At 46.7% G+C, this 27,719-nt stretch overlaps 1 protein-coding gene across 2 annotated transcripts in view; it reads right to left on the bottom strand.

Moving 5' to 3' along the window:
• Positions 1-200: 200 nt before the first annotated feature.
• ZNF697 (zinc finger protein 697) overlaps positions 201-27,719 on the bottom strand; it is a 34,946-nt gene continuing 7,427 nt past the window's right edge. Inside the window, exons 2-4 of one of the 2 annotated variants that reach the window (XM_044944472.2) lie at positions 17,848-17,940; positions 7,037-7,317; positions 201-4,958 (exon numbers count right to left, since the gene is read on the bottom strand). In XM_044944472.2, the coding sequence (XP_044800407.2) occupies positions 3,550-4,958; positions 7,037-7,280 (1,653 nt within the window). In that variant the 5' untranslated portion in view covers positions 7,281-7,317; positions 17,848-17,940 and the 3' untranslated portion in view covers positions 201-3,549. The remainder of the gene's footprint in view (positions 4,959-7,036; positions 7,318-17,847; positions 17,941-27,719) is intronic. The other variant, XM_006049352.4, reaches the window with a different exon arrangement.

Below are 27,719 nucleotides of genomic sequence, written 5' to 3'. Positions count from 1 at the left end.
CCTCTGCATTGAAAGGTGGATTCTTAACCACTGAACCACCAGGGAAGTCTCCCAGTAAAATTTTATTCACACAAAGGGAAGGGTTGGATTTGGCATCTTGCTGAATGTTGTTCTACCAGAGCATAACTTCCATAGATTGAACTGAGTGCTATTTAATGGGTGACAAGTGCTATTTAATGGGTAAAAAAGAAAGACTGACATGGTAAAAGACTGATCTGGATTTAATGACAAATATTCCATACTGGTTGCTGAACACCAGAATGCTGTCCAAGGAACCATCATTTAAATAAAACAACCTGAAAATAAGGCAAGTCTCACATATACAAGCACACACTCACACAAAACCTGTTACTTTTAAATCATTAAATTATTCACTATTATAACAAACAGTTGTAAAATAACATTACAGTGAAGGAAAATGTGCACAAACTTCAGAAACAGTTCCGATTGTCTATGAACACAGGTTCTTAATTTGTACTTCTTCACATATGTATAGCCTCAGGATCTTAAAGAGGCCACATGGCTCAAGGGGTTAACTTATCTTCTCCTTCCAACTCAGCGCTCAATATTTAATCAAGCCATTTAACCTATTTAAACCCGCTCTCTGTTCTCAGAAAAGTGCAGCCTGCACTTGACCCAGCTCCCCAGGAAACAAATGATACATTTGCCTCCACCATCATGAATGAGTTGGTGGAAGGAGTCTTCAGATGAACATTTTTAAGGGTGAACCACAGTTACCAGGGTTTGCTTTAGAAATACTAATTTTCTAGGACTAATATAAGAAACAACTTCCTGAATGCAATTAACCTCACTTAATGCAGCTATGCTCCCTGAAGAATCGTAAGGAAAATGGAATCACATGTTAGATGCACCATGAGTGCGGTGTTGGTGGCTGGACAGTTTTCTTTTGCTAAGGGACGCACTCATAGAAGGGATCCTGAAGTAGTAGCTGGCTTTCTCATCTACAGTAACTTAGAGAACGGAGGAGGTCAGTGACATCCAAAGATTTCCGCTGCCAGTAAATGACTGAACATTAGTTTCAGTCTCCTCTTCCCATTGAACCCATGCTTGAGAGCTGGTGTGGATGAGACTGTAATAGTATGAAAATGTCAGCAAAAGACCAAGTGACCCAGAATGTGGATCCTAAACCCATGAATAACCAAAAGTTGGATGAGATTTCATAGGCACAGACTTGAGAGAACTTAAAACGGCTGGAAGAGGTAGATGTGCGTTAAAAAAAAAAAAAAGGAATAAGATTACCTACAAATTGGCTATATTATTTTCATGTGAGTCTTACACACTTAGTATTCCGACTTCAAGAGTCAGAATAAATAATGGACACTTGCTTTGCTCAGATTACTCTCAACCAAAATAAAAAAGGAATTAGTATCTTCCAAAACTATCTATAATTTAAAAATCTATTTGCATTTGTGAATAACAATAAACCAATTTAGAGAGCAAGATCAACAGGCATTATACAAACCCAGATTTCTCAGGAATTTTTTTTTAAGTGTTATGATGGCAAAAACATGCTTTCCTACAGTCCCCAAAGAAGTTCTTTGCTAAAGTACAACCAACCAAGTATAACTTACCAGCATCCATAGAAAGTTTGCTAAAACAACAAAAACAATCTTGTGGATTTTTTTTTTCCTCGTCAAGTGTGTCCAACAGTTTGTGAAGATGCTTTCATGAAAAGTAGAGGGTAACAATCACTAATAAAGAAAACAAAACCGCTTTCAACAACTCTACCTTCTAAAGGCTAACCCTAAGGGAGGGATTTTCAGCATAGGTCACTGAAGTCTGTACAAGAGTCATCTACAGCCCCGACTAGAAATGGAACATGTCCAGGACACGCTAATTACATGACAAAGACCAGCTTTGTCAACAAGGACATCTTTGGCCCTTCTAGACTAGCCTTAAGTTTTTCCATCAAGCATAAGAATTTTCAGTGTCCTTATATTACATAAATCACAATAGGTCAGTCTTCCTAGCAGCTGAACTGGAGAGCACAGTAGGTCAGACCCACCTATCCACACTGCTGTCTGCCTCTCTTCAGAACCGCCTGTCGCACTCCTGTCCCCTGGCCTTCCCTAAGACAGGGGTCATAATACTGTCCTACCTCACAAAGACGTGAGAAACAACTAACAATCATTCAAAAGCATAAAGCACTTTACAAATAGAAAAGTGCTATTTTGGCATTTATATAACCACCAGACAACATTCGTTGCTTGTGCTATTTGGCAATTTTGCATTTATACCTCTCCCTGCTTGTGCCCTCCTTGTGTAAAGTCTTGAGCTTTCTACTGTGCCTCCCTGTGTAGGAAAGAGAAATTTCTGCTCAGACCAGAGCCCATAACCATATGGGTGGAGGTGGGAGTTGGAATAGCTCCCCAATCACTGCAGAGGGGGAGGGGTACACAGATACAAATGAGACAAGGGAGCCTTGTGGCCCAACATGGGAACATCTTGATTTCCTGGATTTCTCACAGAAGGCCAGCAAAACTCTGAGCAAACTGACTTTTGCAGCAGGTCACTAGGGCAACCGTTGATGGCCCAAGTTTCACTTGAAACAAGCATCAAGCTGACCTGGGGAAAGGAAGAGTCACACATGGCTGGGATTGTTCCATTTCCCAGCACTTAAAGACCACAGATGAGACCTGAAAGAATACTGGGCCTGGAACACACCTGACACCAGGGGTGCAGGTCTGGTCATCCACACAGACCAGCCTAATCCAGCATGAGGCTAGATTATTTTAAAGTAGCAAAGAACCAGGAGCAGTACCAAGAGCTCCCTGATCTGAAAACCAGTTACAAATGAATTTCTAAACCTCAGAGATTCTGCCCTGGAAATGAGGGTGTGTAGCTGAAAATTCTGCCCAGTTTCCTCTGGACGCCTCAATATAGCAGCTAACTGTGGCTCAGAGAAAGGAAGGGAAGAGTACACAAAATATCCACTCCTGTAGGACTGACAAAGTTCCTCTGCTTTTTGTGGGACTGCAGCTGATGTGGGGGGAACAGGGCAAACAGTGGCTTACTTAATACCTGGTGAAGCCAGGACAGAATTACTCATGCACACCTTTGATTTTATCCCAGAACTCTCACTCCATCCACACCGTCTCCCTGCTTCCCAGAGGCCATCACGGCCCAACCTACTGTGCTGCCTGCCATCCTGTACCCTCCCCCACCCCACTATCTCCTCTTCCTAAAAGTCCTCAAAATGCCTGCTCCTCCACACCCTTAACTCACTACAGCGTGCATTGGATGAAATCACCACGCTCAAGCACATCTCCCAAACATTTCACCGTTAGGGAGGAGGCAGGCAAAATACAGCCCCTCCCAAAGAACAATTCTTATTCAACCCACCCCTTCGGGACTCCTAACACCTAAAAGCCTCCCCAGTCATTCTCAGATTGTGCCTCCCGCCCCCCTTCCCCGTTTCTTTCTATAGCGTCTGTCCCCAGGACACCTAGTCCCCACGTGATTCCCCTCCCTCCCCCCCCGCCCCGCCCCGCCCCGCCCCGCCCAGGGCAGCCTCCGCTGGGCCCAGCCCTAACACAGGTGCAGCTTCTGATGCTGCGCCAGGTGCGTCTTGTAGCGGAAGCCCTTGCCACAGCCCGCGCACTTGTGCGGCTTGTTGCCTGTGTGGATGCGGCGGTGGCGGATAAGGTGCGAGCTCTGGATGAAGCTCTTGCCGCACTCGATGCACGTGTAGGGCTTCTCGCCCGTGTGCGTGCGCTGGTGCTGCGTGAGCGTGGAGAAGTCGCTGAAGCGCTTCTCGCATTGGCCGCAGCGGAAGGGCTTCTCGCCGGTGTGCACTCGCAGGTGGTTCACCAGGTGCGAGTTGCGCCCGAAGCCCTTGCCGCACTCGCGGCACACGTAGGGCCGCTCGCCCGAGTGCGTGCGCTTGTGTGTGAAGAGGTGCGAGCTGACGCTGAAGGTCTCCCCGCACTCGGAACACATGTACGGCTTCTCGCCCGTGTGCACGCGCTGGTGCTTCACCAGGTCCGAGCGCCAGCTGAAGCGCTTGCCGCACTCGCTGCAGCCGTGGGGCTTCTCGCCCGTGTGGATGCGCTGGTGGTTGGCCAGGTGCGAGCGGCGCACGAAGCCCTTGCCGCACTCCCCGCAGGCGAAGGGCCGCAGCGCCGCCGGCCCTGCGCCGCTGGCCGCGGCGTGCGCGCGCCGGTGGCTCAGCAGGTGCGAGCTGAGGCTGAAGGCCTCGCCGCACTCGGGGCACGGGTAGGGCTTCTCGCCCGTGTGCAGCCGCCGGTGCTTGAGCAGGTCGGCTCGCCAGCTGAAGCTCTTGCCGCAGTCGGCGCACAGGTTGGGCCGCTCGCCTGTGTGCAGCCGCAGGTGGTTGGTCAGGTAGGTGTTGCGGCTGAAGCCCTTGCCGCACTCCCCGCAGCGGAAGGGCTTCTCGCGCGGGGGCCGGGCCAGCGCGGGCCCTGCCCCGAAGCCCCCGCCCACGCCCATCATCCCCACCACCGCTTCGCACTCGCCAGCGAAGCCGAAGGGCTCCAGGCTGGCGGCCGCGGCGGCCTCGGCCAGGCGGTGGATGCGCTGGTGCTGCAGGAAGGCGGCGCCAGGGCTAAAGCTCTCCCCGCAGTCGGGGCAGATGGTGGGTGCGTCCATGATGCTGGCCATCAGGCTGTCGAGCTCCCCGAGGTCCATGGACATGGGGTGGTGGAGACGGCGGAAGCGGCGGTGGGCAGGCTTGTCGCCCCGGTGCCGACTCCCCAGGGAGAGGTGCCGCCTCCAGGGAAGCACGGCAGGGGGCGGCTGCTCCTCTTCCTCCTCTAGCCGGTTCTCCCCTGCACTCTCCTCTTCCTCCTCTTCCTGGGGGCTCCGGGAAATGCTGTCAGACTCAGACAGCCCTGGGAACATGGCCATCTCAGCTACGCCAGATTGGTCATCCTCTTCCTCACGGCCTGCAACCCCGTCTTCCTCGCTCAGCAGCCCCTCTGCAACAGAAAAGGAGGCCATGGGGATGACTAGGTTTGACGCTCAAGAGATAAACCCAGAGGAAGCCTGTCACAATAAGAGTGTGGACCACAGGGTAATCTCCCCTGGGACCTCTGAACATGTCTCTCCAAGGTCCCTGCCCACTCAATCCTCAATTCCAGCCTCCTTCCCACCTGGAGACTCAGGGATGGCCTAAAGCTCACCTTCCCCTTGCCCCTCCAGTTCTTCAGGTAGCTGTCTCTGGGCCTAGGCCCCACCCACTGGACCTGGGGCTCTGCTCAGCGTGTCCGCCTGAAGGCCCGGCAGCACGCTTGAGATGGTCAACTCTGGGCCAGGTGGGACTTTCTGTGACCTCAGAAGAGACCTGCTCCACTCTGTGAGCCAATAATCCCTTTCACAGCCCTAGCCTCAAAAGACAAGGCCACTCTGGCCAACCACAAGAAGAGATCACCTGGCCTAGCTCACTGGTGTGTTTTTTAGTATGATTGGTCAGTCTGCAACAGCTTAAGGTGGAACAACAAACCAAACACATCCCAACTTAAGGGCTTTACTCTGTGGGGGGGTGGTGTGGGGGTGGGGGGCGCTGTTTGGGTGGGGAGTAGGGAAAAGGGGAGGTGAGTGCAGGATCTGGAGCTAGCTGATGAGTCCAGCCTGGAGGCTGATCCGGAACACACATCTATCTGCCTCTGGTTGCTTATCCCCAGACATATGAAAGACCATTCTGTGCACTGCAGGGGAGGGCACAGGAGGTCTGGGAGATGTCCTGGGGAAGAACTGTAACCTCAGGATCCTGATCGTAAGGTATTTCAGCTCATTTCAGTCCCCAGGGCATGAGCAGGATCAAGCAACAAAAGCCCAAAGATGGAACCAAAGAAGTGGATGGAGGCCCAGTATTTACTCTTTCTAGATGAAGAACTGCAAAGATTTAGGAGAGCCCTTGGGCACTTATCTTCTCTGGTGGCTCAGACGGTAAAGCATCTGCCTACAATGCAGGAGATCCGGGAAGATCTCCTGGAGAAGGCAATGGCAACCCACTCCAGTATTCTTGCCTGGAAAATCCCATGGATGGAGGAGCCTAGTAGGCTACAGTCCATGGGGTCGCAAAGAGTCAGACACGACTGAGCTACTTCGCTTTCACTTTCACTTGGGCACTTTGGGTATTAGCCATGTGATCCCAGGCAGGTCTCTTGCCATTGGGTTTATGTATCTGCAAGCAGGGATGATGCCTGTAACGGTAAACATCTGGATCTGTGCTAAGCAATTCATATAACTCTCCAGCAACCCCAGGAGGGTAGGGCCCAGTATTACCTGTGTTCCTTCTTGTGCTGTTACAAGTGTCCTTTTATAGCAGTATTTTGTATTCTAAAGTGCACACCAGTGAGTTACCCTCTTCACCCTTGTTTACCAGCTACAGCTCCTCCCCAGACCAAAGAAAAGAGATGTTCCTCAGACTTAAGACAGTGTGTGTGCCATCGCTCAGCCATGTCCTACTCTTTGTGACCCCATGGACTTTAGTCTGCCAGGTTCCTCTGTCCATGGGATTTCCCAGGCAAGAATACTGGAGTGGGTTGCCATTTTCCTGCTCCAGGGCATCTTCCCGACCCAGGGATCTAACCTGTGTCCCTTTGCATTTCCTGCATTGGCAGGCAGATTCCTTACCACTGCACCACCTGGGAAGATGCTGTAAGGTGGTACAGAATCTGCTTAATGGTCTCCAATGGAGGAGCCTGGTGGGCTGCAGTCCATGGGGTCGCTAAGAGCCGGACACGACTGAGTGACTTCACTTTCACTTTTCACTTTCATGCACTGGAGAAGGAAATGGCAACCCACTCCAGTGTTCTTGCCTGGAGAATCCCAGGGACGGGGGAGCCTGGTGGGCTGCTGTCTCTGGGTTGCACAGAGTCGGACACGACTGAAGCGGCTTAGCAGCAGGAGCAGCTAGAAGCTGCCTTCTAAGAAAGCTGCCTTCTAAGAAAGCTGCCTTCTAAGAATGCTGCCCATGATTATCACTCTAAAGGAGCTAGAAAACAATGTGAATGGGGTAACTTCCACAGAAATTCCCCAGCTCTTTCCTCACCTGTGCAGATGTTAGACATCAGTTCCCTCTCCTCTGAGTGTCCTCTTGGAGCTTCATCCTGTGGGTCGGAGCCCATCTCCTGCTCCAGGTGCCCTTCTCTCTTGTCTGCATCCTGTGGGTTAGAGCCCATTCCTCTTTCATCTGGGTCCCCATCCCTGTCTTCACAGTTCTCAAAATCAGAGCCCATGCCCTTGTCTTGTGAGTCCTGGGCTTCACACACACCCTGTTTGTCGTCTTGTTCCATCCAGGAAGAACAGGATGAGGGAGGTGACCAGGGATACCTGCTCCAAACAAAACAAACACAGATCAAGATCACGTGGGTCTGGCCTCATCCCCTCACCAGGTCTGGCTTTGATTGCCATGAAAATTGATGGCACAGTCCAATAAAATGTATAGAGTTCCAAGCCCTAGGTGGCAGATCCTAGAGGCTCCATTTCATGCTTTAAAGTAAATAGAATCAATTGAAAAGGAGGCTGATCTAGGTGGCAGAGGAACAGTAGTAACTCCGGGGCCACATGCCAACTGCCACCAGATTATAGTCGATCTGCTTCCATCTATGCAGGGATGGGTTTCCCTGGTGGCTCAGAAGGTAAAGAATCTGCCTGCAATTCAGGAGACCCGAATTCAATCTCTGGGTCGGGAAGATACCCTGACCAGAGAAGGGAATGGCTATCCACTCCAGTATTCCTGCTTAGAGAATTCCATGAACAAAGGAGCCTGGCGGGCTATAGTTCATGGAGTCGCAGAGAGTCAGACAAGACTGAGTGACTAACACTTTCATGAAGTGGATTATTCTATTAGCATGGCTCTATAGCTTTAACAGCGGGGTAACAGTGGTATTCCCATTTTACAGATGAGAAAACTTGAAGCTCAAAAACAGGACCCCACAAGCCTAAGGCCAACTTGTAAGCAGTACCATTCTGAGTACCATACCCTGCCATCTTAGTTTTATGAATTTCTGGTGACACTTATTTGATTTCTTTACTTTACTGATATAAAATTTTTTTTGCTAGTGTTAATTATAGCTGCTCAGCCTTTTCCAGGGGATCCTCCTGACCCAGGGACCAAACCCAGGTCTCCTGCACCGCAGACAGATTCTTTGCCATCTCAGCCAGATTGGCAGAAATTGGGGATTAAACTAATCATGCTGCCTCAAAGTTCCATGAGTTCTTTACTCTTGTTAAAGCTTGCCCTTCTCTAAACATACACAATTTTTATTTGTCAATTATATCTCAGTAGAACTGGGTTGTGGGGGAGTGGGGGCACGGCGCACATCTTGACCTCCTGAAGCCCACAACAGTCTTTGTGAGGATTTTAGCTACTTAGGAGGGGGCTTCGAAGGAACCAGAGGAAAAGTACAGTCAACACACAAGAGTAACAGAAGCATCAGGATACTGACTTCTCATCTAAGACTGCGTCACTACCAGCAGCAGCACCCGGCTCTGCAGTGAGGACCTGCCGCTTCCTGTGAGTAGTGAGCCAAGAAGTTCAAGCTTTAGTAGGTCTCCTGGGGACAGGTGGAGGGGACGCAGGGACCCTCTGTATTAGAAGCCATCTCTAGAACCTGATGACATATTTTGCCTTATTTATGCACTTTAATTGTAGATCGACTGTAATAGGAACATCCCCTGGCAAATCGTCAAAATTAAAACAGAAAGGTATGGTACCCAGAATGGTACTGTTTACAAGTTGGCCTTAGGCTTGTGCAGTCCCCTTTTTGAGCTTCAGGTTTTTCATCTGTAAAATAGGAATACCACTGTTACCCCATCATTAAAGCTATAGAGCCATTTTAATAGAATAATCCACTTCACAAAAGTGTTAGTCCCTCAGTCATGTTTGACTCTCTGTGACCCAATGGACTGTAGACTGCCAGGCTCCTCTGTCCATGGAATTCTCCAGGCAAGAATACTGGAGTAGGTAGCCATTCCCTTCTCCAGGGGATGTTCCTGACCCAGAGATTGAATTCGGGTCTCCTGAATTATAGGCAGATTCTTTACTGTCTGAGCCACCAGGGAAACCCATCCACTTCATGGATGGAAGCGGATCGAACTGTAGTCCAGTGAGAATTGGTATGTAGCCTCATGAGTTGACACTGTTCCTCTGCCACTCAGACCAGCCTCCTTTTCAACTGATTCTCTTTCCTTTAAAGCATGAGGTAGGGCTTCTAGAATCTACCATCTACAGAGCCCCTCTACAGAACAGGCCATCATGTGAGCTGTAGAGAGAAGATGACATCAGATTCCTAAACCTTTTTGTAGATGTCAGGTTTATATATCAAATGTATATGGCACCCTGCCAAGTCTGAGCACTTGAGCCAAAAATAATTGACCCCTGCCATCTATCACTCTTATAGCTTAGCTCAAGGCAGCAAAACAGTTTATAGGTCAAAGATCTTGGACTGACTTTGAAGTGTCCAGCTCTTTCTCTGCCTCGGCAGTCCCCAAACAGGACTTGCAAGAATATGGCTGAGCAGTGGGACTTCCCTGTTGACCCAGTGGTTAAGACTTTGCCTTCCAATGTAGGGGGGTGTGGGGGTGGGTTCAATCCCTGGTCAGGGAGCTAGGATCCTACCTGCCTCGCAGGCAAAAACCAAAACATAAAGCAGAAGCAATATTGTGACAAATTCAACAAAAGAGTTTAAAAATAGTCCACATCAAAAAAAATCTTTGGAAAAAAAATTATGGTTGATTACGATGCCCCTACTTCGGCTTTTCCTGCCTGCGTCCGCTGAGAGGGCTCCCCAGAGGCAGCCCGGGCTCTGCAACCAGACTCTTGGGCATAGAAAACAGGAGTTATGGGCAGCTGCCATTCCAGCGGGGCCAGCCTTCCCCCAGAGCCCAAGGCAAGTCAGTAAACCTCTTATTGTTTCAATGCCCTCATCAGTGCAAGGAGGGTAATGCTACTTAACCTTTCTCTCAGGGAGGGTGTCAGCAGGAAACATTAAAAAAGCACTTTGGAAAAGACTTGAACTTGATATCCTGAGTAGTCCAGATGTGGAATTCACAGTCTTCATCTAAGTCCTGATGCCATTTCAACAGCCCTCAGAGACACCGCAGCCCCTCCTTAATTTTGACGGGCTCATGGCCCTAAAGAACACGCTATATCTATCCTCAGAGTTGATGATGTGTCATTTCAGTCGTGTCCGACTCTTTGCGACTCTATGGACTGTAGCCCGTTAGGCTCCTCTGTCCTTGGGAATCTCCAGGAAAAAATTCTGGAGTGGGTTGCCATGCCCGCCTCCGGGGAATCTTCCTGACCCAGGGATGGAACCCATGTCTCCTGCATTGGCAGGTGGGTTCTTTACCACCAGTGCCATCTAGAGTTGATGATATACTCCTTCATTTAGAGGGAAAAATCAAGCCTTTCTCTTAAACACCACAGGAAAATGGCTGGGACTGAAGATGGTCACTGAGCAGTATCCCGAAACACAGCGGAGTCCCTTTAGAATGTGTAACTGGTTACAATGCCAGGTCCCAAACGCAGGATTAGGCCATAGGAGAAAATCCCTTTAAAGCCATAAACTGTTTAAGACGTCTGTCCCTCAAGGGACTCTTGATCCTAAATCACTTCTGCCCATCACTCTCTCGTCTCCTGGAGCTCAGTCTCCATAATAAACAGCTACATCCCTTGAGTCTGCATGTGTAATACACCCTGAAGGTAGGGGGGTGGAGAGGTAAGAGGAAGGTTTGTGACCTACTGGTTTGCTAGTGACGAAAAGCAAAAGCAGCAGAGGTGGGGGGAACTTAAAGGGAAACTAGTCAATGATTTCTGCCAACCTAAGACCAGCAAGAAAAATTTTATATCCCAAAGCAAAGGAATCAAATAAGAAGGAGCCTCACCAGAAACTCATAAAACTAAAATGGCAGGGGATGGTACCCAGAATGGTACAGAAATGACTGCTGCTCTCCACCATGAAGGGCAGGGCTTAAGGGTCTACCTTGGGAAGCAGGACATCTTAGGGTTTTACCTCTAAGCCTTTTAAGAAGGACAGAGCGCCTTCTGAGAGAACACAGCAGACAGCAAAAACGGAACAGTGGACTTTCTAATTATGATTTCTTGGGAACCAAGAGACAGTTCATACCAGAGATACTAAATAAATAAACTTTTTTTTTCTTTTTTTTTTAGATTTAAGTGGGGAGACAGGAGGAGAGGCAGAGTCTGAGTTCCCCATTTAGGGCTGGTGTATGAAATTCATAATGCTGCCCTACTCGGAGTTAAGGAGGCTCTGAGCTCCCAAAGGGAAGATGTCCAGATCCTTATTCACACCAGGGGAGGGAGGATTAGGTTATGTTCTGAGAAGAGTGGGAAGCTTCTGTCACCTTGAGAGATACATTCATGGTACAATATCTACTCCAATTTGTTTACAAATGCATTATGTTAGTGCAAAACCAGAATATAGATTCAGCTCCATCCATCATATTACAGGGTTCTAGGCAGCTATCAAGTAACAGAGAAGGCTATTTAGAGGTAAGGAAGGGCAGTCACAATGTATTATTAGAAGAAAACTAGCTGGTTTAAAAATAATCCCATTGACTAGGATATGCACACTAGCAGACATATCGTTATACATTTACACAGGTTCAGAGAGGAAAGTCAGAAGATTACTTATTAAAATGTTAAACATCTCTTGGTCATTTCTAGGGACTTAACATCATTTAATCTTAACAAGAATGTAATGAAGCAGGGTGTGAATTTCATCTTCAGGAGGAAAATGAAAAAATGAAAATGTTGGTCACTCAGTGTCCAACTCTTTGCAACCCCATGGACTGTTGCCCACCAGGCTCCTCTGTCCAAGGGATTCTCCAGGCAAGAATACTGGAGTGAGTTGCCATGCCCTCACCCAGGGGATCTTCCTGAATCAAGGATTGAACCTACATCTCTTACACCTCCTGTGCTGGCAGGCAAGTTCTTTACCACTATCGCCATCTGGTTCTAATCACTGAACTAGCAGGGAGAGCCTTGGTTTTGGCCATCACAGACACTATGCTATGTGACTCAAAGTATTTGCCCCTCTGGACTTCTGTTCAGTGAGGAGATTGGGTTTGAATGTGCCTGAATCCTCTTCTCAAAGTCATGTGACAAGAAAAGAGCGTGAATCCAGACATTTCCCCAGCTTGTTTACTTGACCCCCACCGCAAGCTGCTGGCTCCCTCAGTGCCCACCAGCGCCACCACAGAAACCTTCTCCAGGGTCAGATCACTTCAGGGTGGGATCAGCCAACTTTGCCAAGACTGCTCAGATCCTAGTTTTCAGAATTTGCAATATGTTCATGTTGCTTTCTTCTCAACCCACACCCTCCCCATATCTCAAAATAGTGTAATGTTTCTAACTCTGTAAAGTCACTAGGCTCCAGTGCCTTCCAGACAAACTCAACCCCATCTGAAAGATCAGTCTGAAGATGCTGCTACAGAGTGGAAGTGAATGTGATCAAGTATGGTGGAAGGAGGGAGGGAGGGTGGGAGAGAATGAAGTAGAAGAAGGGGAAGTGAAGCCAGCAGCTGGCCCAGAATTAGAATTTAACCTGCCTGAGTTTATTGGCACCGTCTCCCAGTAGCTCCTCTCTGGACCTCTAGAAAGGCAAAAGCCATTCCTTTCCAACAGCAGAAGCCTCACCACTTTATGGATTCAACCTCTCTTCCTGCCAAGAGGTGGAAGCCAACAAGCATGCACCTCGCCCCCACCTTCTTATGGATGAGCCATTGACACTCCTTGTCTGGGGCCTTATGCACGGAACCTCGGGTTCCGCCACCTCCTGGTGGGGATGGGAGGGGTAGAGGGTGGTGCTCACAGCTCCCCTGTGGCCAGATGTCTTCCACTGGGACCACCAATGGAGCCGACCCTGCACTTGAGGGCATCCCTCTCATTTGAGTAATTCTGTTGGGTGAGCACCGAGGGTCACCCAGTTTTCCATGTGACAAGAACTTAGGCTCGCTAGCTGAGCTCCAGATGACAGGGCTCCGAGGTATTGTCAGGCCTCTCCAGTCGCCTTGCCATGGCATTTCTACTCCCAGGGAAGAGGACAGACGCCCTTTACCTCCAGGAGCAGGTCCACCTGCAGCTCCCCACCCCCCCTAAACCCCCCAACCCCCAGGCAGGGCAGGCGGGACCAAGCTGGGGGAGCCGCCGCCTGAGCACAGACCTCTCCCCGCCTGTTCTCAGGCAGGATGGGGAGTCATGTGCCAAGGCCACTGCCAGGTGGCGGGGAGCCAGGCCGGCGGCGCTGTCATGTCAGGGGAAGGAAGCGGCCAAGAGGCCGGCCAGGAGCAGCTCCTTTCCTGTCCCCTCTGCTGTGGCGGGTCCCTTCCTTACCTCGGAGCGGCTCAGTCTCCCGCCTCCCCGACAGCCCCGGTGCCTCCTCCCTTCACTTCCCACGCCCCCTGCGCACCAAGCTCTCCCCTGGGAGAGTTCCCAGGGTAGAGTCCAGCAGGGACGCCCGGCTGGGTAAAATGCTGGAAAAACAATTTAAGTCTGTGGCTCCCAAGGCTGAACTCATGACTGTAACTGGGGTCTAACCGGGAATTCCAGGGGGTTAATCATTTGTCAGTCTTCAAGCACCAACTGGGTAAACAATCAACTAGGGGGATATGGCCCTGGGAGTCCTGCCTCCTCGTGAGTGAGCCTGTGGTCAGAAAGGATGCAAAGGGCAAAGAACTCCACCCCCATACAAGGAGGAGATGCCTCCAGTGAACCCCGGGAATGGGTCCACATCCCAAGGGGCAGCTGACTTCCCAGGCACACACCCAGACCGTCCAGCCCCACATGCCAACCTCCCAAGTGGCAGACTGCTGCGGTGAGGTGCATGGTAATTCCAGACAGAGCCAAAAGATTATTGCAGCTAAGTACTGACCACTCTCCAGACAGGAGAAGCTAAAATAATATGGTTTCCTCCTTGTGGTTACTGTTTTGTTTTTTTTTTAACCTGGAGAGGGAAACCCAAGTGGGGAAAAAAAAAAAAAGAGAGAGAAAGGCTCAAAACCAAGGCAACAGAGAAATCCATTTACAACCCTGTTGGCCAGAGCTAGTCTGAGATTCTTTCCAATCTTTATGGTCAAGAATAGCACATATGTCCTTGGGGTCAGGCATTTCCTGTTGGTTGGGCCAGAGCCCCTCAGTTTGGCCCAAGGGCCTCAGCTTGTCACAGCTGCCAAGCCTGCACCACCATCCCACGCCTTCTGCACAAAATAAAAATTACTGCAATGCAGAGACAGATCCTAAGCGCCTTCAAAGTTAGACCATCTGCCCTAAGATGGGAAGGCACAGAAGCTGAAGGTTTTCATGCAGGTGTTTACTCATCCATATTTTACATTTAACTGAAATAGAATATTCTACCTGATGCGCAGAAAATCCTTCTGTTCGAGATTTTTTTTTCTTTGCTCTGTCCGCATCATCTACCACCATGCCCTGTGTACAGCCTCAGCGTTTCTTCTTATCTAGCAACTGGGCAGTCCTCAGAAGAATTCAGATAATTCCTCAGCATGCTTCCCAAGTAGCACTAGTGGTAAAGAATCTGCCTGCCATTGCAAGAGGACCCAGGAGACACAGGTTCAATCCCTGGGTCAGGAACATCCCTTGGAGAGGGAAATGGCTACCCACTCCAGTATTCTTGCCTGGGAAATCGCATGGACAGAGCAGCCTGATGGGCTGCAGTTCATGGGGTCTCAAAGTCAGACATAACCGAGCACACACATACACACACACACAACTCCTCAGCAGCTGGCTCAAATGTTCAATGTTTGTACTTCATGGAATCATACACTCGGGAATCCCTTTGCTGAAACTCCTTCCACAGACAGGAAATAGGGGCTCAGAGAGGGAAAGTGACCAGATCAGAGCCTGAAAGACAGTTTGCTAGAAAAGTTACGGCCAGAATCTCACTTTTCTAATGGCTTCTCCAGTGATCTTTCCATCTCTTTAATATAAAACATCACTTCGAGAACAGCCAGATACATTTGGGGCGTATACTTACTTGTCTTTTTCCCCCACACTATTTGTCAGAACCAGTTTGACAGAACCAATAGGATGTGTATAAAGAGAGTTACTATAAGGAATTGGCTCGTGTGCATATGGAGACTGGCAAGCTCCAAACTCCGCAGGGTGGGCCAGCAGACGAGACTTGGGAGAACTGATGCTGCAGTTCCAGTCTGACGGCTGTTTACTGGAGAGCCCCTCCTTGCTCAGGGGAATCAGATTTTTGCTCTATTCAACCGACTGGATGAGTCCCTCCCACATTATGGTGCTCAGTCTGCTTTCCTCAGTTTGTTGCTGCTATAGTTGTTTAGTCTCTAAGTCACGTCTGACTCTTTTGTGAGCCCATGGACTATAGCCCACCAGGCTCCTCTATCCATAGGATTATCCCAGGCAAGAATGCTGGAGTGGATTGCCATTTTCTTCTCCAGGGGATCTTCTCCACCCAGGGATCAAACCCATGTCTCCTGCATTGCAGGCAACACCAGGGAAGCCCAGTTATGTGACTCCTCAAAGTTTACCAACTTAAAGGTTAACCTCATCCAAACACTCTGTCACAGGAACACCCAGAATAATGTTTGACCAAATATCTGTGTACCTGCTAGCCCAGCCAAGTTGATGCATAAAACTAACCGTCACACCGTGGCTAAAAAACACAGTCTGCAATAATCCCATCCTATGTGGACATTTACTCATGAAAACATCTTATTTTTCATAAAAACTATTATTATATACAGAGAGTGAAACAGAGTCTCAGGGTATATGCACTGCAGAAGGGAAGTGGGGGAAGAGTCAAAATCAATCGTAATTAAAGATCTACAGACACATGCACGTATATAGGCACCCCTCCCCCACAGCAGAAAGAGATGCAATTTAATAATCTACTTCACTGAAGGACAAGAGAGAACACAGACTTAGAATGCACAGCGGGGAGGTTGGGGAATATGGGAGTTGTTAAGAAACAGCCTTGTTCTGGGAGAGTTGAGGCGGGAATCCCTTGTTAAGGTTATTTGATGGGGTCAGGTGACCTCAGGAAGTCTTTTCCAACCCACATTATTCTGTGATCATATTCTACTGGAATGAACAGCCATCAGGAGAATGTTAATCACAGTGAATAGGGAGAGAAGAATGTTGGGACCAAAAGGTTTCAGGCACACATTCAATCACCTGAGTTTCCCACTGCAAATTCAACAGGAGAAACAGCCCTTCCAGTTATCTGCCTAAAATAACCATTTGGCGTCACTGGTGAAGAATGGCTGGTGTGTTTCAGCCCAGTTCATCTCAGCAGTGGGTGACACCTCTCATGTAACCTGCCAAGGTGTCTTCCAGTGAAGAGAAAGCAAGAATAAACACGGTAGTGATGTCACCTAATCCTTCAGTGTTTCCGTCTAGTAAAATTTTACACTCCGTAGTTAGACTGTTTTCAGCATAAAGTGAAACATTTACATACACTTAACTATACCTTTTAAAACTTCACTAACTTGTGTTTCTCTTATTTCCTCAAAAATAACATTATCAGCAAAACCAAGATCATAGAAAAATTTAAGACACAATCCAGTTTCTTCAAAAGTGGCAACAACAACAACAACGAAAAAATGGTTACAAAAATAGCAAAATACAAAAGGAGAAAAACATACAAGTTAAAACACTTGGAATGTATCACCCAACCTCAATGTATAGACCTTATTTGTATCCCAAATAAACAAACTACAAAAACAAAGGATAAAACAATTGTGGACTTGTGAATGAGGGTTAGTTATTTGATATTGAGGAATTACTCTTGTGTTTTTAAGAAATACATAAGAAAATATTTACAGGTGAAATGCTATGTCTGGAATTTGTGTTATTTGAAGTGATATGTCTGGAATTCCAGGACAGAGGGGAGTATATACAGATGAAATAAGATGGGCATGCACTGATCTCTGTTGAAGCTAGGTGGTAGTAGATCTGATTTTACTCCTGCATTCACTAGAAAACTTACCAATAAAGTTTAAAAACAGAAAACATAAATCTTTTTTTTTTCTGAAATTTAAGGTTGCTTATATTCATTTAGGGCTTCCCGGCTGACACTAGCGGTAAAGAACCTGCCTGCAGTAAGAGATGCAGGTTCAACCCCTGAGTCAGGAAGATCCCCTGGAAGAAGGCACGGCAGCCCACTCCAGTATTCTTGCCTGGAGAATCCCGTGGACGGAGGAGCCCGGGGTCAGTCACAACTAAAGTGACAGTACACGCGTGTACTTGTTTACATTCTGAGCAGACCATAATACAATGTCAGTAACTTCCACAAAAGGGTTAGTCTGTGTTTTACAAAGTGTGCCAAATCAGGAGTGATTACAATCCTTAATACTGAACAGAGCTCATGGGTATTGAGAGGAGAGGCAGAAGGGAAAAAGATGAAAGAAATTTAAGTTTCATGATTTTGAATCTTTCTTTTTTTTTCCTATTTATGAAATAGAGGAACAGCTGTTATATACAAAATAGAATCAGAAAACTGTTTCTGCTTTCATAACTACTTGCATTTTTCCCAAGAACTCAAAGAAGGAGCTCTTAACACCACAGCCAGTGCTTGTTTCTTTCTACCATTAGTTCAGCCACTCTACAATCAAGAGAGAAGACGAGGGAAATCCCTGGAAGTCCAGTGGTTAGGACTCTGCAGTCTTACTGCCAAGGTCCTGAGTTCAATCCCCAGTCAGGGAACTAAAACCCCACAAACCAAGTAGCGAGGCCAAAAATGGGGGTGGGGTGGTGGTGCATGGGAATAGAGAAAATAAACCTGGCTGGGAGCCCTGGCTGTGACAGGTCTGGTAGAGGAATGCTTTATCCCCAGTAAAGTCAAGCCGACAAACCGATGCAATGGTCCAACAGATGAAGTACATCAATAACTGGTCATCTCCAGAATGATCTCCTCAGGCAGGTGTCTCCAACTTCTGGGATCTAATCTGAGGTGGAGCAGATGTAATAATAATAGAGATAAAATGCATAGCAAATGTAATATGCTCGAATCATCCTGAAACCATCCTCCCCTACCCCTCCCAGCCCCACACTGCCTGGGTCCATGGAAAAATTGTCTCCCACAAAGCTGGTCCCTGGTGCCAAAAAGGTTGGGGACCACTGTTTGAAGGGGATTAAAAAAAAAAGTGTGTAGATGAAAAGAAAGCTAATACACTAGTGATTTATGAAAATGTTATCTCCATGAGATGCACCCGGGCAGGAACAGAATTACCTTAGCAGCCCAAACTGAGGACTTTTAAGTTGTATCTTCTCAGGGAACCACTAAGGATGCCATCCCAATATACTCGAGATATCACATTACAGAGAGAACAGCTAGAAGAGATCATGTTCCCACTTCATGTTGGAAACTAAAGGCTTGCAGATAGTTTCCATCTTAACCAAGAGTACAGGCAAGTCTGTGGTGCATGGAAGCCATGACAGGACACAACCTTCATCTAAGCAGTGGGGCATCTGTCTCAAGAAGGAGGTCAGAGCGTCCAGGGCCCCCTCATAGCCTGAACATCACAGTTCCTAAGTCAAGCATCAGGCCCAGGCTGTTTGGGTTCCTTATGTCCTTTTACCTCCAGCTCCTGGCATTTCCTGGAGAGAGCAGTAGTCCTAAACAAGCTTATAAACAGAATAACTGTATTTTTCTTAGGCCTGGGTTCTTAGCCTGAGGGCCCTGAGAGTCCATGAACTCTGGATACCTTACGTGAAAGTGTTTGCAGAACCTTTCTTCTGATGAGAAAGCCCATAGCTTTCCCTCGGGCTCTGAAAGCATACAGGACACAAAAACAAAGCAAAATCCCTGATATGAACCTCTACTAAGAGGATTCATGATGCATTCCTATCATTTCAGAAAACCTCCAGAGCAGTTTCAGGTTAGCTAAACAACAGCAGTTTCACTACTCTATGCCACAAGATCTTCTGGTGGGCAGGTGGAGAAGAGATGACAGGGACAGTAAACCCTGAATCAGGCATTAGCACAAACAACATCCGTATGTTTCAAAAAGGATGGAGCAGAATGAGGGGCATGGCAAATGCAACTTACTTGATCCAATTTGCTGGTTTAGTCTGTCTGTGCTTAGTCACTCAGTCGTGTCCAACTCTTTGAGACCCCATGGACTGTAGCCCGCCAGGCTCCTCTGTCCATGGGAATCTCCAGGCAAGAATACTGGAGTGGGTTGTCGTGCCCTCCTCCAGGGGATCTTCCCAACCCAGAGATTGAACCCAGGTCTCCCACATTGAGGGTGGATTCTTTACAGCTGAGCTGCCAGGGAAGCCCTGGTTTAGTCTAGCGTCCTATATGACAGATGAGTCAGGCAACAGGGACCCAGAAAGGGTAAGTGAATTACCCATGAATGCACCAGTTGAGCACAGGCAGGAGCCTAAATGGCTGGCATCTCAACCTGTGTTCTAATCCCCTTTCTGCTCAAGCTAGCACTGCCTATGCTGCTTGGCTGCAATACTCAGGCTGGCGACTTGGCATCAGTAGTTCATCCGCTTTTCATGTCCTGATCGCTTGTGTGATGTGGCAGGTGCACTGAGAGGATGTTAAACTACTCTTCCAGCCTCTAACAGCCTGCCTCTCTGGGATGTGGCTAATTTATACAAGTTTGACCCTGGGTTTATGGCTCCCATCAGCAGCTTATTTGGGCAGTGAGTCAGAGCACGTTAATCAAGCCATAACCTACCCAGGACACAAAATGCTTTGTTAGTTAATCCTTGTCTTCTCAAAAGAAAACGAATTAAAATCTGGCCAAAGTCACCAACTCATTCCTAACAAATCATCAGAGTGTTCGCAAAGTCATCCTGCCTGCAAATACATAATAACATGGAAATAGCCATGTGAAGAAGGGAGTTCTGGGATAAACTCAAACTCCTCAGTACAAAGAGCCCAGGTCATACAAAAGGATCATTAAGGAAGGGTACCGCCCACCCATACTCATCCAACATGGCCCATGACTACAAATACAGTTTCTCAGACTCACCCTCTTTTCTATCATTGTCTTTTTGCTTGTTTTAATAGCTCTGCATTCTGCGTGGAAGGTGGTGCTGAAGTGGGCCAGGTGGCAGGAGCAAGCCAACCATAAGCTAAGGGAAGAGACTCCATCCACAGATGAGAGGATCTCATGTGTTTTTGTTGAACATTTCTTTAAAGGATCCACCATTTTACAGATAAGGAAAATGAGGACCAGAGAAGATAAATGCCCTGTCTGAATTCACAAACACGGAGTTCGTGGCAGAATTGGGACTACCACTCAGGTTACCCGATTCCTTTTAAGTTCCATCTCTCCTGCGCCAGACTCTCCCAACCAACTCTGTCATGTTCATGGGTTTAGTGCTCTGGCTTTGCTGACAGCATTCATTGACACTACCTTCTTTCTTCCTATTTTTCTTGTTCTCTTCTGGACTCTTGCTTCCCCCGCCCCCCCCATATTCATTTTAAACAGCTTTCCTCTAAAAAACATAAAAGATATTCTTCAAACTTAAATTCATGTGATCCTCAGAAATTATCTCTGAATTAACAGATTTTGGATTACCTACTGTCTTTCTTAGAGAAAAAAGACATCTTGTTGCCCAGAAAAAAGCAGTCATTCTGAATTAACATTGACTTAATGAGAGTGTTATGGTAAACAATGAATACGTCTGTCTTTGGTACAGTATTTGAAAAAGAAGTCATCATAAAAGACAGACAGCTGGAGAGAAAAGAATACCTATGGAGCATCAACCTGAACAACTGGTACTATGTCATTTTCAAAGAATTTTAGGGAGTTCCCTGGTGGCCTTGTGGGTAGGATCCAGCACTTTCACTGCAGAGGCCACAGGTCAATTCCTCATCTGGAAACCATCCCACGTGCCATGCAGTGTGGCCAAAAGGCAAAAAAATTAAATTAAAATTTTAAAAGAGAATCTTAATAGAGTATTTCCATCATGCAATTAAAAATATTTTTAAAGACTCTTAAAAATTCAAACTATGAATGAAACCCTTTCATTGAAAGGAGAGACTTTTCTTCTGCAAAGACTTTCCTTCCTTTTCATTTTTTAAATGCCTAAAGCCAGTTATTAAACAATATTATATTTCCTTCTGCAGAGCCAACAGGTCTTACAAGCTACTGGGAGAAGCAGGGCTGGGGTCAGAGAGCCCTGATCAGTTCTAACCTCATCACCACACACATCAGTTTCCTAGTGAACCATGGTCTTCCCAGGTGTGTACCATCTCAGTAGATCACAGTCATTGCTAACATTGAGTCTGGCTCACATCAGCATCAGCTATAATTTTCCATCTTCCCATCCAACATTCAGTCTCTTCTATGATCTCACCATTAACACTGGAATGTGCTGGACATGCATAATCAAGATGCAATAAATGACTACAGAAATCCTGTTGAGATGCCGTCCTTGAAATTCTCTCATACCTTAGCACCCCCTGTTCTAGGCGTCACCACTTCCCTTAGCACCCTGCTTCTCTTATCTCCCAACAGGCCGACCTCCCAGGTTTCTGTTTACATTTTCTTCTCCCTCTCCCCTAGTTTTCAGTAAATACCTCCTCTGTCCAGAGACCCCACGAATACAAAACTCTCCCCCCACCCCCTGACCTGTATTCTAGGTCCGTATTTCTAATGGTGCAGCAAGCATCACAGCTGAGGAGCTCCAGCGTCCCTTCCGTACCGAAGTGCTGCCCTGTATGTCACATGGGACTTGGGACGCGGGGCCAGGGGGCGGGGGACGGTGGGGATGGGCAGTCCAAACTGGAAGGAAAGCACCGGTAATGGCACCAACAGATCTGGCTGCAAACAGAAGTTTGTCACTTATACACTCTGCTCCTAGGATGGCTGTTCACCAAACTGAGTCTTACTTTTCTCATCTATACAAAGAGAGCAACAAGTTACCTTGAAAGGTTGTTGAAAACTCGAAGGGACTTTCCATTTGGAAAGGATCTGGCCCTTGTCATATTGAAAAACATTAGTTCTCCTTGCAAATCTCTGTTACAAATCAGCTGCCCATTTCTGTTAAAAGCCTCTTTGTTCTTACTCATCAGGTTTAAAACCCTGGAGTCAACTTTGGCCCCTCCCCTCACCCCTTTCAATCCAATCAGCTGCCAAGTCCTTCCTTTTCAGTTCTCTCCTCTGTTTTCCCTTATTACTGTAGTAGACGCTTCCGGAAGCATCTTAAAACATAGTTGCCACTCCATTTACCGTTTGCCATTCGCCATTCTCCTGCTCAGAAACCTCTAACTGACTTTGCCATTCTGTCCAGAGAAGCAGAGAAGTGCAAACTCCAAGCCCGCGACAATGCAGCTGAAAGCGCTAACCTCTCCCTGACTTCTCTGCCAGCTAACCTCAGCCTCAAAAAGGCATGATTCAAGCCTCCCAAAAGGCACCTTGTGTTTCTCCTCTCTCACTGTGCTGTTCTCTCTCAAGAAACAAGTCTCCCCTTTTCTAGTGGGAAGCAATACTAGTAGTGGTTAAAAGCTCAGATGGTGCTCTGGGATGACCTCGAATGGTGATCAGATGGTGCTCTGGGATGACCTCGAATGGTGATCAGATGGTGCTCTGGGATGACCTCGAATGGTGATCAGATGGTGCTCTGGGATGACCTCGAATGGTGATCAGATGGTGCTCTGGGATGACCTCGAATGGTGATCAGATGGTGCTCTGGGATGACCTCGAATGGTGGGAAGGGGTTACGGGGAGGGAGGTCCAAGGGAGAAGAGATATATGTATACATACGGCTGATTCATGTCATTGTACAGCAGAAACTAACACAACATTGTAAAGCAATTATACTCCAATAAACAAATGACAGCTCAGATTCTGGAGCCAGACCACCTGTGTGCATCCAGTCTCTAGCCCAATCTCTTTGAGCCTGGGCTTTTTCATCTACAAAATGAGAGAAACAACTGGGTCTACCTTCTCAGATTAGTGTTAAATGCTCAAGGAGAATTATTATTATCTCACTTTGTATATGATTCTTTAGGGTACTCTTCCTTATTTCATTCTGCCTAACTCTTGAGACTCCCTTGGACAGCAAGGATATCAAACCAGTCAATCCTAAAGGGAATCAGTCCTGAACATTCATTGGAAGGACTGATGCTGAAGCTGATGCAAAGAAATGACTCATCAGAAAAGACTCTGATGCTGGGAAAGACTGAAGGTAGGAGGAGAAGGGGATGACAGAGGATGAGATGGTTGGATGGCATCATGAGTTTAAGCAAAGCTCTGGGAGTTGGTGATGGACAGGGAAGTCTGGCATGCAGCAGTCCATGGAGTCCATGGAGTTGCAAAGAGTTGAATATGACTGAGTGACTGAACTGAACTGAATGTTAGTTTTAAAAATATAATCATAGTTATAAGTTGTACCTTATTGTTTGCCCTCTCTCCCTCCCTCCCACCTCCCAAATGTAAGTCCTGGTGGGAACATATTGCTTTATGCAATTTCATGATTCCCCACAAAATGAGCCTTCAAATAGTTCTTCAATACAAAAATTTATTGAGGTATAGTTGATTTACAATGTTGTATTAATTTCTGTTGTTTTATATATATATATATATATATATATATATATATATGGCTTCCCATATATAGTGGGAATAGTGATAAAGAATAGTGGTAAAGTGGTAAAGAATAGTGGTAAAGAATCTGCCTGCCAATGCAGGAGAGACATAAGAAATCCAGGTTTGATCCCTGGGTTGGGAAGATCCCTGTAGGAGATTCACTCCAGTATTCTTGCTTAGAGAATCCCATGGACAGAGGAGCCTGGGGGGCTACAGTCCATAGGGTTGCAAAGAATCAGACATGAATGAAGTGACTTAGCATGCATGCATATATATATATATATATATATATATACACACACACATATATAATACACATGTATATATATATATACACCATATATATACACATACATTATTTTTCAAAATCTTTTCCATTATGGTTTACTACAGGATACTGTATATAGTTCTCTGTGCTATACAGTAGGATCTTTTTGTTTATTCATTCTCTCTATATTAGAATATATATATATTCATTCTGTATATATTATATTACACCTGTCATTCCCAAACTGTCAAATAGTTCTTTAAATGGATAAAGTTAGGGCTAATTATTTCCTTCCTCAGTCTCAAAATGAAGGACTAATAGGACCAGGAAATCTAGTGATCTGGCCAAGATTATGTCAGGCAGAGAGCCCTGGAAACAAGCTAGCTCTCCTAACTGGATCCAATAACCTGTCAGCACCAGGAGCCAAGCATGCTTAATTATCCTGCTACACAGGTAGATATGATAGTGGTGATTAGCTTCAAAAGTTAGAACCTTCTCAAAAGAGAATCCCGAGTCCCATGGCCAAATGACAGCAGCCCTTGTTGGCATCAAATAGTCTTGTGCGTGTCCTGCCTCCTCTCCAAGGCTTTAACAAGCAACTCGGTGGTGCAAAGAAGAGGTGGCCCAGAGCTGTGTCTGGATCCATGGTTGTTCCTGGGCTTTCCTAGTTGGACAGGACAACTGCTTCTCTCCCATCCCTGCAGGAAAGACAGGGCTAGAACCAACAGAAATTAAATGAGGATGAAAAAAGATCAACATTCAATGTTTACAAAGTAGTCAGGAGACTAAATAAAAAGTTGCTTGGGAGGAGAGGGCAACAGGAAGCACAATCAAATACAGGAGAAATCTGTATTCAATATTTATTATTAGAGCATCTACTCAGACCAAAGTTTATTCTCCAGCAGTTTGCTTGGGCTTTGGGATTCTGTTTTGTTTGCTGGCTCTGGCAGCAAGGATCTGCACATCTTGACTTCTCTTCTCACTTATAGTCATCAGCCTATGGAAACCCTTTCCTGCTGCTGCTGCTAAGTCACTTCAGTCGTGTCTGACTCTGTGCGACCCCATAGATGGCAGCCCACCAGGCTCCCCCGTCCCTGGGATTCTCCAGGCAAGAACACTGGAGTGGGTTGCCATTTCCTTCTCCAATGCATGAAAGGGAAAAGTGAAAGTGAAGTCACTCAGTCATGTCTGACCTTCAGCGACCCCATGGACTGCAGCCTACCAGGCTCCTCCGTCCATGGGATTTTCCAGGCAAGAGTACTGGAGTGGGGTGGCATTGCCTTCTCTGAACCCTTTCCTAAGGGTCCATAATTAAGCTATGAGACAAACATAGGCTCTTAAAGAAGTTTTTTAAATGGGTATGTGCCACTTAGGAAGTAGGTGACCAGAAATATTTACTAAGCCACTAACTCAATCAATAAACACAAGTACCTATGAGGGAATGGGGAAACAGAAATAAAAAGGGCTCCTATAGTAACTGCCCCCAAGCTCATTAAAGGCTGTGGCCACCGTCTGGTTAAATTTAATTGGCATTTACCTTATTTAAAAAAAAAAAAAAAAACAGTAGGGGACTTCCCTGATGGTCCAGTGGTTAAGAATTCACTCGCCAATGCAGGAGACACAGATTCAATCCCTGGTCTGATTTCCCATGCCTCAAGGCAACTAAGCTGGTGGGCCACAACCACTGGGCCTCTGTTCTAGAGCCTGGGAGCCACAGCTACTGAAGCCCATGCCCCTAGAGCCTGTGCTCCACAAGAGAAGCCACCACAATAAGAAACCTGATCACCACAGCTGGAGAGCAGCCCCTACTAGCTGCGACTAGAGAAAGCCCATATGCAGCAAAGAAGACTTAGCACAGCCAAAAATAAATGAAATAATTTTTTTTAAAGTAGGGGAGCATTTCTTCAAGTTTATTTCACACTATCTGTCTTCATTTCTGGGATAAACCTGTTTTATATTAAAATAGATCTGGTATACCTCTCAAAAAGAAAAATATAAGAAAAGTTCATATATATGAAAATATTTCAAGAGAATGAGAACCTAAGCTTGGAGAAAATATCTGCACAACACATATCTGATAAAGGACTGCTATCCAAAATATACAAAGAATTCTTAAAACTTAACAGTAAGAAAATGAGTAACTTAATTTTAAAATAGGCAGGGATTTCCCTGGTGGTCCAGTGGTTAAGACTCCACACTTCCAATGCAGGGGGCACAGGTTTTCTTATGTCACTATGGAACTGTAAATTAATGATATACCACTGAAGAATTGATGCTTTCAAATTGTGATGCTGGAGAAGACTCTTGAGAGTTCCTTGGATAGCAAGGAGATCAAACCAGTCAATCCTAAAGGAAATCAACCCTGAATATTCATTGGAAGGACTGATGTTGAAGCTGAAGCTCCAATACTTTGGCCACCTGATGTGAAGAAATGACTCATTGGAAAAGACCTTGATGCTGGGAAAGATCGAAGGCAGGAGAAAAAGGGGATGACAGAGGATGAGATGGTTGGATGGCATCACTGACTCAATGGACTTGAGTTTGAGCAAGCTCCGGGAGATGGTGAGATACAGGGAGGCCTGGCCTGCTGCAGTCCACGAGGTTGTAAAGAGTCAGACATGACTGAGCGACTGAACAACAACAACAACCTATTAGAATAGCAAAACAGCCAAAACATTGACAACACTACATACTGGTGAGGATGTATAAGAACAGGAACTCTTATTCACGGCTGACAAAAAAAGGCAAAATGACACAATCACTCTGAAAGAGAATTTGTCAGTTTCTTAGAAAACTAAGCATGTTATGTTTTTGTTCAGTCACCCAGTCGTGTCTGACTCTCTGTGACCACATGGACTGCAGAAGGACAGGCCTCTCTGTCCCTCACCATCTCCCAAAGTTTGCTCAAGTTCATGTCCATTGCATCAGTGAAATCTAGCAATTGTATGCCTGGCTATTTATCCAAATAAGTTGAAAACTTACATCTCCACAAATAGACGTTTATGGGAGCTTTATTCATAATTGCCAAAACTTAGAAGCAACCGAGATGTCCGTAGTAGGTGAATGGATAAGCTGTGGTACATTCAGTTCAGTTCAGTTCAGTTCAGTCACTCAGTTGTGTCTGACTCTTTGCGACCCCATGAATCTCAGCACGCCAGGCCTCCCTGTCCATCACCAACTCCCAGAGTTCACTCAGACTCACGTCCATCGAGTCGGTGATGCCATCCAGCCATCTCATCCTCTGTCGTCTCCTTCTCCTCCTGCCCCCAATCCCTCCCAGCATCAGAGTCTTTTCCAATGAGTCAACTCTTTGCATGAGGTGGCCAAAGCACTGGAGTTTCAGCTTTAGCATCATTCCTTCCAAAGAAATCCCAGGGCTGATCTCCTTCAGAATGGACTGGTTGGATCTCCTTGCAGTCCAAGGGACTCTCAAGAGTCTTCTCCAACACCACAGTTCAAAAGCATCATTTCTTCGGCACTCAGCTTTCTTCACAGTCCAACTGTCACATCCATTCATTCAAACGATATTATTCAGAGTTAAAAAGAAATGAGCAATCAAATCATGAAAAGACACAGAGAGCACATGGGAACTCTGTACTTTCTGCTCAGTATAGTTGTGAGGGCTTTCCTGGTGGCTCAGTGGTGAAGAATCCACCTGCCGATGCTGGACCACCTGTTCAATCTCTGGTCTGGGAAGACCCCACATGCCACAGAGCAACTAAGCCGGTGTGCACAACAACTGAGCCTGTGCTCTAGGACCCAGGAACTGCAGCTACTGAAGGCCACCCCCTCTGGAGCCCGTACTCCACAATAAGAGAAGCCACAGCAATAAGTCCATACACAGCAGCCAAGAGTAGCCCCCCACTCACCACAATTAGAGAACACCCACGCAGCAACTAAG

Source organism: Bubalus bubalis, chromosome 6, assembly GCF_019923935.1.
Source record: "Bubalus bubalis isolate 160015118507 breed Murrah chromosome 6, NDDB_SH_1, whole genome shotgun sequence".
NCBI classification, from domain to species: Eukaryota; Metazoa; Chordata; class Mammalia; order Artiodactyla; family Bovidae; genus Bubalus; species Bubalus bubalis.
The sequence above is the reverse complement of the archived record's forward strand: the minus strand, read 5'-3'. Positions and strand labels throughout refer to the sequence as shown.